We start from the raw sequence: 10,729 nt of genomic DNA on the forward strand, positions 1-10,729 counted from the left end.
TTTGATGTCCATATTGCTTGCATTTTTCCGTTCAAATTTATGTGATGACTGCTGGCTACTTATTTCGATCTATAAATGATCTGTGCTAAGCTTGAAAAAATAAGGTGCCAGATGCATTTTTCAAAAAGATTCAGCAAATTTCTATTTTACGTGTCATGTGATACACCAATCTTAACCATTTGCAAACACAAGATGCAAGTATTCCAGCAGGGGTCATGAGATCAATGACTCAGACTAGGTTGCAAGTTCTGCGGTTCAACCAACTCATTAGGGCAAGATAACCCACGATCGAAGCAACAGGCAAAACAACACACCAACGAAACAAGAAATATAAAGCATATCGGGCACATTATTCTCCAGGCTGGGGCGGGCGCGGCAAAGCGCGCCACACGTCCTAGTATCCTTAGCAAGTTAGCAGCGGTGGAGAAAGGTAAAAATCAGCGGACATGGTTCCATTGGACGATGAAGCACATGAATAGTGGCGCAGTGATTCTGTTCCAGCTTTGTTGTCTCTCGATCAATTCACGGTGACGTGTCGAAGTGCCGAACCTTTGTTACAACTTGCAAACAACATTCACATAGTTGAGAAAGTGGCATTCAAGATGCCAACCACAATAAATATTGTCATTATAATTCTTTCCGTAGGTAACTGAATCATCTTGGGCTCTTCTTCCTGTTTTATATAAGAAAGCTTTGTATGCATGGAATATTTTTCCTGCCCTAGTATAAAACACTCATCTGTCTCGATCTTTAAAAATTGCACGGATAAGTCATCCATGCTGACAAGGTCCTACGATTATCCGTACTTGCTCGTAGTTGGCACCGACACAGATACTCGCATCTAGCTAGACCGTTTGGCACAGCTTAGCATAGATTCTGGTAAGTATCCATGTCGCCTCCTTTTTGCCAGTTGGATAACCAACACGAATGAGGGTCTTCAACAATTGTGCTACATTTGCTCAAAGTTTAAGTATTCATTCTGTAGAATTTATACAGCTCATATTTTAAAATACCTGAACCATGCACACATTATTTTTGATTATGTAGATATAAAATACCTAACAACACTCACAAATATAAAAACTTCTTTGATGTTAAGATAGATTGAGTAGGAAGAGGCACATGCCAGGCCCAGCTCCTAATTTGGTAGATTAAAGGGAGGCGGCGGGGCAAGCTCCTCATTGGCTAGATTAAATGATATATTAATACCTTCGGCCAAAATATCTTATGTTTATGGAAAAAAATTTGAACCCCGGAATCCTTCATTATGGCCTTATGTTTGTATGTGGATGGATGTAGTATTTTGTAACAAAAAACAATGGTCGAAGTCTAGTTTAAAAGGTTTAAACAAAAACAAAAGATAAGTTGCATCGTTGAATTGAGGGACCACTATGGAGGGAAATGCTTTTGTGCCATATGGTCTGAGTACTTGCATCACCTTGTTACCTTCTGATGATGCAAACAGGACACCTCAATACTGTTGGTTGAGTCGTATATGTGTAGGATGGGCCTCCGGCCTATATATATATATATATATATATATATATATATATATATATATATATATATATATATATATATATATATATATATATGTAATCTCTACCTGTACATCATCAATCAATGCATTATTCCCTAACTATTATGTCTTTCATGGTATCATGAGAGGTTACGATCATCTCCACCGCTTCCGCATCTAAACCTAGCGCCGCCGACCCACGCAGCCGCCACATTGCAGTTAGCCTTACAAATTGGTATCAATTGATCAAGAAAGATTGGACAAGGGAAGAAAACCAAGCCATAACTCCCAAAGGTTAAAGAGATAAATGATATAGGGAGGCATGGCTAGGTAAAACACTTTTCACCTAGTTAATTCATTTTGCTACTAATGCTCCTTGTTGCTAGTGGTTATGAAGCATTTAGGTGTTTGATGACAAAGGGGGAGAAATGTACACTAAAAGCAAGCAAATGATGCCATTAGCAAGGGGGATGAATGGACAATGCAATGCAAAAGGATGCATGGTGATAAGGGGAGGTACTTAGTCAATGTGGGGGGAAAGTGCAATTTGATGATCCCATGGACACTAAGGTATAAAATTTTTTCATTGCTCATATAGTTCAAACCACACAATTGTCTTACATTGGCCACAAGCCATTGTTTCACAATTGCTATCAAGCCGGAAGCATTTCGTCCTATGGGCTAATCAAATGCCGGTAGCTTTTTAAATGAGCATTGAAATGTCATACAAGCAAGCTAAGTAGTTTCTAACTTTTTAAATTGGTATCAATTTCATATTCTTGTAATTCATCTTGTTTCCTTTGGTTGTGTTGTCATCAATCACCAAAAAGGGGGAGATTATAGCGAAAATAACCTCTCATGCCATATTTCAATATAATGTTTTGGTGGTTGATATAGACAACACAACACTTGGACTAATATGATTGTTAAGATGACCATTCTCAGGCTTTTAGGTTCAAGTGATGACAAAGAGGAGATAGGCGTAGCTAGGCCCGAAGGGCCGCCCCTACGGTGGTTCCGCTGATGAGCAAATTTGCTATCACTGGTTAAACCGATGATGAGCAAATTGCACTCATCGGTGCAATGAACTTGGCACCGGATTAACCGACGTTGGGTGTTTTACACTCACTGGTGTAATGGACTTGGAGGCCGAAGAAACAGCAGGAGTTTTACAGGCACCGGTTAAACCGACGATCAAGGCAAAGTGAGCGTCGGTGCAGTTGTCCAGAGACTCCATTTTTCGGGGGGTTTCTGAGCTTGCACTCACCGGTTAAATCGACGTTGAATTCAAGAGTGTCGGTGCAATTGATCAAGTAGCCGTTGGAGCAGTAACGGCTAGTTGCTGGGAAAAAGCATTCACCGGTTAAACCGGTGATGGCAAAACTACAGTGTCGGTTTAACCGGCGTTAAGGAATTTTGACAGCCTTTCCCAATGGCTAGTTTTGGATGTGTGGCTATATATATACCCCCAAGGTCGGGTCATTTGAGGGTGCTGGAGTTGCTGAAGCCTGCTACACTTGAAGAACACCTCCAACCACCTTAGAGCTTCATTGTACATCATATAGGCTTAAGCACACTTGTGAGAGTGCTTAGTGCTTGATTAGGCTTAGTTCTTGAGAGAACTAGCTTGAGTGAAAGTCTTGCTGTGGCAAGCATTTTGTGTATTCATCGTGTGACCCTCTGACTTGGTGTAGAGAGGCAACGACACTTTGTGCGGGGAAGGAGACCCCTCTTGGTGAGAAGCTCTGATAGTGAAGACGGTGCCGTGGGTGACGCTTCGAGAGAGACGGTGGCGGTGGCCTTGTCTTGGTGACTTGGGGTCACTTAGCCTTTGCTTGCCAAGAGCCTTGGTGGCGAACGCAAGACGGTGATCAAGCGGAGAGATTCGGCATCACACTTGTTCGTGTTGGACAAGTGGCCGTGGACGTAGGGAGGGACTTTTTGTGTCCTAACCGAACCACGTTAAATCGTGTGTCTTGGTGTCTTCACGGGAGTTTGCATATTCTCTCCCTTACTTCTTTACTTACCGTATTACGTTTCCGCATTTACTCTATCTTGCGTGCCTTTACTTTCCTAGTTAGTTTGATTAGGATTGGCTATAGGTTGCAAGTCTTTTAGGGGTAAGTAGAGAGTAGCATAGATAAACCTTAGTCATAACTAGCATGTGTAGGACGTGTTAGGTTTATCTCATGCAAATAGATTGAGCCCTAGGATAGAAAGCGATTAGCGACCCTATTCACCCCCTCCCCCTCTAGGGTCGGACACCCCGGTGATCCTTACAACCGCACCTCGTCCTCTCGACGCCTGCGCCGCTCGCCGCAACTCATCTCGTCGCCATCATGATGCCCTCTGAACTTGAAGAGCTCCAGCGCCTCCGTGCCGCCGAACTCGATCGCCTCCAGAAAGCCGAGGAAGACCGTGTTGCCGCAGAAGCTGCCGCTACATGCCGTCGCCAGGAGGCCGAGGAGCAGGCGTGCCTTGAGGCCGAGCGCCGCCAGAAGGAAGCTGCCGACCTTGTGCTCGTCCTCGTCGCACAGGAGACTGCCGCGGCGGCTCTTCATGCGCAGGCTGTGGGCGTCCTCAACATCCGCTCCCTCGTTCCGGTCACCCTTGACCTCACCTCCAACAACTACTCCAAGTGGCGCCGTCTCATGCCCGTCGTCCTCACCAGGTATGCCCTAGCGGATCACGTCCTCTCCAACGATCGCTGTCCGGACCATCTGACTTGGGCCTCTATGGAGTCCACGGTGCTCACCTGGCTCTACAACACCGTTTCCGCCAGTCTCATGGAGGACATCATGGCGTTCGACTTGGCTCGTGCGGCGTGGCTCTTCCTTGAGGACTAGTTCCTCGGCAACAAGGAGAGTCGTGCCTTGCATCTCGAAGCCACGTTCCGGAAGTTCTCTCAAGGGGATCTCATGATCTCTGAGTTCTCCCGCCACCTGCGGTCCATGGCCGACGACCCCGCCGCCCTCGATGACCCCCTCACTGATCGCAAGCTCACGCTCGCCTTCCTTCGCGCCCTCAGCGATCGCTTCGTCCACATGGTCCCTCTCATCCGGCAGCAGCGCCCGTTTCCTACCTTTGACGAGATTCGTTCCACCCTGCTACTTGAGGAGATCCCCATCGACGACCGCAAGCAGAACCCCACCGCCCTCTTCGCCGCCACGGGCTCTCGGCCACTGTCGGGCGGTTCTCCAGCGCCCCCTGGCAACAAGGGGACCACCGGCGGCAACAATAGCAACAGGAACCGCCGCCGTGGAAAGGGAAACCAGGGCGGCAACAATCAAGACGGTGGCCAACAAGGCGGTGGCAGCAGCAACGGCGCTACCCACAGCGGCGCCACAGGTGGCACACCCCAGGGTTCTGGCACTCCCTCCTGGTCGACACCCTAGGCTGGCACCGTTTAGGTCTGGCCGCACCAGGGTTCTATTCTGGGCCCTCGGCCTGGGACACCGGCGCCCCCTCAGTAGTTCCAGCAGGCCCGGCCTGGCCCACATGCCTTTGTGGCGTATGGGCCACCAGGCTACTACGTGCTGACGTCGCCTACTCCGGTGTAGTACGGGGCCCCGGTGCAGTATGCGCCCCCTCAGCCGCAGGCACCGGTGTCCTGGGATCAGCAGCAGCTCGTGAACGCCTTCAACACTGTGACGCTCACCCCGCCTCCTGCTCGTGCCGAGTGGTACTTCGACTCCGGCGCTGGCTCCCACATGGCGACCGACTCTGGTATTCTGACATCCTCCTCCTTTTCTTTCAACCCTCCTAACATTGTTGTCGGTAATGGTTCTCTTCTCCCCGTTACCTCCACCGGCTCACTTTTTTTTCCCTCCGCCCGTGGTCCTCTCATTCTTAATAATGTTCTTGTCACACCTAGCCTCATCAAGAATCTTATTTCTGTCTGTCAGTTTACCACTGATAACTCCTGCTCCATAGAATTTGACCCTTTTGGTTTTTCTTTGAAGGACCTCCGCACTCGGAACGTGATCGCTCGGTGCAATAGCTCCGGCGAGCTCTACCCTTTCAGTCCGCCCTCCACACATGGCCTCACAGCCGTCACCTCATCTGACTTGTGGCATCGTCGTCTCGGGCATCTTGGTCATGAAGCTCTCGCCAAGCTAGTTAGCACTGCTGCCATTCCATGTACTAAGCACGTTGCTAGTTCTCTATGTCATGCCTGCCAGCTAGGTCGTCACATTCGACTTCCTTTTTCCTCTTCGCGCTCCAGGGCTAGTCATAATTTTGATTTGGTTCATTGTGATCTTTGGACATCACCTGTTGCTAGTATTTCCGGTTACAAATATTACCCCATCATTTTGGACGACTGTTCCCATTTTCTTTGGACCTTTCCCCTTCACCTCAAGTCTGAAACTTTCTCCATTCTCTCTAATTTCTTTAACTATGTCCGCATGCAATTCAGCACCACCGTTATGTTGGTTGAGTCGTATATGTGTAGGATGGGCCTCTGGCCTATATATGTAATCTCTACCTGTACATCATCCACTACTACAGATCGGGCCATTTGTCCCGGTTCCAAAGGGCTATTTGTCCCGGTTTTGGAACCGGGATTCGGCCGCCGGGACAAAAGCGCTGGAGGCTTTTGTCCCGGGTGGTAGAATCGGGACAAAATGTCCCTCGTGCTAAAAAATATTTACGCCATGTGGGATTGGAACCCAAGAACTATTGCCTAGCGCATGGCTTCATTGCCAACTCAACTAAGTAGTACATGTGACTCAGTAAAGAATAACTCCCTTTTGAACTATCACGTGGAGGGGCCTTTTGTCCGGGTTGGTAACACCAACCGGGACAAAAGAGTCCTTTTGTCCCGGTTGGTACCACCAACCGGGATAAAAGGGGTTGGACCTTTTGTCCCGGGTTGAGCCACCAACCGGGACAAAAGGGGGGCCTTTTGTCCGGGTTGGTGGCTCCACCCGGGACAAAAGGCCCCTGTCCCCCCGCTGGCCCGGCTAGCCTTTGGACCCGGGACAAAAGCCACCTTTTGTCCCGGGCCCAAAGGTAACCGGGATAAATGACCTGGAACAAAAGCCTATTCTGTAGTAGTGATCAATCAATGCATTATTCCCTAACTATTACGTCTTTCAATTACAATATTCTTTTTCTTTTTTCTTTCCCACGACATCATGCATATATAGCCTTTACACCTTGTTTCTCTAACTAGGTGTTCGCCTTTGAGCCTTGATATAAATTATCGATAAACTGGACCGTACCCCACAAACAATATTAATGGAAAAAAGAAGAAAAGTATAATGCCCCACGGCCTCCAAAAATCCATTTGTTACAACAACAACGTCACATGTAGGGTCCTATATATGCCATATGGAAAGATCTATCATAGCAAATCAAAAGACATGCCACAACAAATTGAAAACGTTTCACAACAACGTCACATGTAGGGTCCTATATATGCCATATGGAAAGATCTATCATAGCAAATCAAAAGACATGCCACAACAAATTGAAAACGTTTCACAACAAATAAAAAGACTACATCAATGAATTGAAAGAATTATAACAACAAACTGAAAGATTCTCTGCAACAAATTGAAACAACACTCACAACAAACCAGAAATACTATGCAACAACAACTATATAGGCCCTGTAAAAATTGATCCACTTCTTACACTCGCAGATGCATATGGTCTGTGTAGGTTATCACAAAACTTGAAGTCCACCTGCTCAGACTGATTGATAACACTACATCATACTATTTATTCTGTGACGAAATCATTTTGTCACGTCAATTCACCATCCGTGACGCTTTCAGATTTCATTGTTGATTGAATTGATTAAACCGACTAATGATTATTCAAAACCATCGGGAACTTAAGAAGCACAAGGCGCTTATGTTGACTCCGAAGTGTCTTTAATGTTGGCTTCAGTTAGGCTTGACGTGCTACTCGATTTCTTATTTCTCAACTTGGAATCATCCGGACATGTTTATTTTTCTCAATATGCTTATATTAGATAAAAGGATAACTAAACTAGAAGGGAGGGGGGGGGGGGGGGTGTCGACAACCTTTTTCATCTTAACCAATTGTGCGTACTCTTGACAAGGTAAGCACTAATTGGTTCTTTGACTAAATTAGTTTCTTGGCTCTAAAATAGTTTAGTTTCTTGATCCTTCTTCAGTTGAACTTGGTTATTTGACCCTAAATCGAATTTCGTTTTGGTTCTTGCACCCTTCCATCAATTCCGTCCAGGGCTACCGTGAACCAGCACGTCCAGCGCGCGTAAAAAGACCAGAGTACTCTGAGCCATCCTTCGCAGGCCACTCTAGAATTGCACGTAGCGATTTAAAAAAAAAAATAGAATTGCACGTAGCCCATTCCACAATTTCATTTGGCTGGCCCAGCCCATTTACAGCCTAAACAAGGCAACTCCGCAAGCCTGCACGACGCCAACGCCCCATGCCCACACATCCCTTGCGCCGCCGCCACCTCGCCGCCCGTCTCTCTGCCGCCGGCTGTCGTGCTCGTCGATCTCCCCGCCGACGGCCGGTCCCCTTTGTGTGGCTTCCAGTCTCTCGCTGCTCTCCCTGCGCTGAGGAGCGTCGATCCCGGGCTCCTCCTCGCCGGCGTCGCCGCCCGTCGCGGCATCGTCGACTCCGGTAAGTGGACGCAGTTCCTATGGATCTTTCGACGTCGGAACCACATGATTAGGTGTGTGGTTAGGGTTCGGGCATCAATTCTGTTGGTTTTGGATTCTGGTGATCTACGAATTAGGATATCCTTCGGTGAGTTTGTGCGATCCGGTGGCGGTTCAAATTCGATCTCCGCGTAGAGCTCAAATCTAGTGTACCTTATATGGTCATTTCCCTTGGCTGGCTGACAAACTATGCAATTAACTATGTTCCTTTCCAGTGACACCTTGTCCAATAAGACACATGCTTTGTGATCCAGGAGGCAGTGATTAAGTAGCTGCTAATATTAGTATGTTTATAAATTTGTATATGTGAAAAGTTTACACGTCACTGAAACTTTGGACTTTACTAAGTTGGTCTCTGTAAACTGAATTACGAGAAGTTCAGAGAACACTGTAAATTCTTTTTTTTTGTGTGTGACTTAGAACACTGTAAATTCGATGCTAAGCATCATGCACCTCATAATGAGCTTGTGACAAATACTTCATAAAACCTTCATATGTCCTCAAAAGAGAAAATTGAGATAAACACTATGTCTAACGTATCTTCTGATACTGTAATCAGGAACTATATGTTGTTTAATTGGTGATAAGTATGATTGAATTGTTGAATTCATTTGTTTCTATATAGTACTTCTCTTGTGTGGCTAAAATGTGGAAGCAATTTGCTATGCACAAAGCAACTTCATTTTCTCACCCTGACCAGTATGCCGTTCAGTTTCCTAGCTTTGTTGAGATTTTTCAGGTTTCCCAACTGCTCTCTCCAGTCACAAATAATAAGACATGTGACCAAATCTTTTGCAACTAATTTACTGTGATGTAATTACAAAATCTTGTGAGGCACAATATAGTGTTTACCTTCCAGTTGTCTAATTTCCATTGTTTTCTTGAGTCTTGAGAACAAATAGAGATTTTTGTGGTAATTTCTAATCGGATGTATTTCTCTCCCTTATTTGTACAGTTATAAGGAGAACTCATGTCCAGGGCACACAATGCTTTAGTTGCCACTGGCTTGCTGATCTTCGCTGGTGCTGGTTTATCATTTCCATTCCTTTTTGTGTAAGTACAAGCTGCGCACTGTCTTTCACCATCATGCAACTTGGGAAGGAGAATTGGGCATTGAACTTTCTTTTTAATCTGCACATTGTTTCCAGGAAATCAAAGAACAGGGCTATCATTGATTCATCAAAACCTCTGCCACCACAGGCTACATTCCGAGGACCATATGTGAATACTGGATCACGCGATATTGGACCTGATCCTACCAACTATCCCAAGAAGTGATGTATTCTTTCCTGACATTTGAGGCCTGTTCCCTTTCATCTCTTTGGGCAGATCACAAAAGTGCACAACTCTGAAATAGTGCCATGTTAAGAATACCTTGTATTATGTGCGTCCTTATCATTGTTGGGTCTTGCGACATCTGTTTGTGCATGTGCCTTGACAATGAATTTTTTTTCAGTATCTCCTATATAAAGAAGGGTGGACATTGAAGACCTTTTAGAAGTGCATAGTTTGCTCAATATGAAAATAGTATATATACTTTTGTGGATGCATATATGACTACTTGTAGTTTTAGGAGCTCCATTGAAATGAAATATGGATATTGTAGACCTCATAGAAGTGTAAACTTTGCTAATTATTTTATAGGTATACTATTTTTTATGGATGTTTATAGGATTAGTTGCATCTCGTATGTATTATTAAGCAGAATCTGAATAGCCATGTGAATTGGCTGTCTAGAACAATCTGCCGCCCTTTATGGTGTACGGACCTTGTTCTGTCAGGCAGCTACTGCCCTTTAGTATTTTTCAATAGTAATCATTTCAGGGGCTAAAAGCAATACAGACTGAGAATCATCTTCTGCTGGGCATATTCATCCTTTATCCAAGCCTACTGTGCTATATACTTTTTGTTAAATTGCCTTTTGAAAAGGGAAATTCTGTTAGTCCTGTCGAAATCGGATTGCGTTCTATGTTACTATTTTCCAATTGTAATCATTTCAGGGGCTAAAAGCAGTACAGTCGAAGAATCAACTTCTGCTGGGCATATTCATCCTTTATCTATGCCTACTGTGCTATATAATCTTTGTAAAATGCCATTTTGAACATGGGAAATTCCGTTGGTTCTGTTGAAAATGGATTGCATTCTATGTTCTTTTTTAACATTGCAAAAGGGACCTGTAAATCCATATATAAGCAATGGTGGATTTTTAGAGTCACTTGTGATAGGCAACGGATAAAAAAAATTGCATTTTACATTTTAAAGTTTGCAGCATCAGTTTGCATTGTATCGCTTGAATTGATGCATATAACTTCACTTACAAAGCAGTAGAGTTTTGTAACTATGTCTGCAGGGAGTAACTTTGTGAGAATTAATGGAAAGAAGCACAGAAAATCAGTTGGTAAATGACAATACATAGATTACGAATGGAATAATGTCATATTGCATTTTGATTCAAGCAAGGACACGATTGCATTAGAGAGCGGTAGAGTTGATTGTCATAGTATGAGTGTTTCTTCCTCTTTCCACTCTTCGCAGTTCACACAGAA

General features: G+C 44.9%; 1 protein-coding gene across 2 annotated transcripts; it reads left to right on the forward strand.

The window, feature by feature from the left end:
• Positions 1-7,923: 7,923 nt before the first annotated feature.
• Positions 7,924-10,048, forward strand: LOC120639744. Of its 2 annotated transcripts, XR_005661646.1 has the most exons (4): positions 7,924-8,145; positions 9,139-9,236; positions 9,332-9,567; positions 9,640-10,048. XR_005661646.1 is itself a non-coding variant. In XM_039915627.1 (3 exons), the coding sequence occupies exons 2-3, from the start codon at positions 9,154-9,156 to the stop codon at positions 9,459-9,461; spliced, it is 213 nt and encodes a 70-aa protein (XP_039771561.1). In that variant the 5' UTR covers positions 7,925-8,145; positions 9,139-9,153; the 3' UTR covers positions 9,462-10,020. The 2 variants fall into 2 exon arrangements, 1 of the variants encoding a protein (XP_039771561.1); XM_039915627.1 differs by having other exon boundaries at positions 7,925-8,145; positions 9,332-10,020.
• The last annotated feature ends 681 nt before the right edge of the window (positions 10,049-10,729 follow it).

The sequence above is a fragment of the Panicum virgatum genome, chromosome 7K (genome assembly GCF_016808335.1).
Source record: "Panicum virgatum strain AP13 chromosome 7K, P.virgatum_v5, whole genome shotgun sequence".
Lineage (NCBI taxonomy): Eukaryota > Viridiplantae > Streptophyta > Magnoliopsida > Poales > Poaceae > Panicum > Panicum virgatum.

Bases quoted from the DNA above. Each gene is read 5' to 3' on its own strand.
- LOC120639744 (XM_039915627.1), top strand. From the start codon at position 9,154: ATGTCCAGGGCACACAATGCTTTAGTTGCCACTGGCTTGCTGATCTTC. The intron at 9,237-9,331 runs GTAAGTACAAGC...CATTGTTTCCAG, and splicing joins TCATTTCCATTCCTTTTTGT to GAAATCAAAGAACAGGGCTA.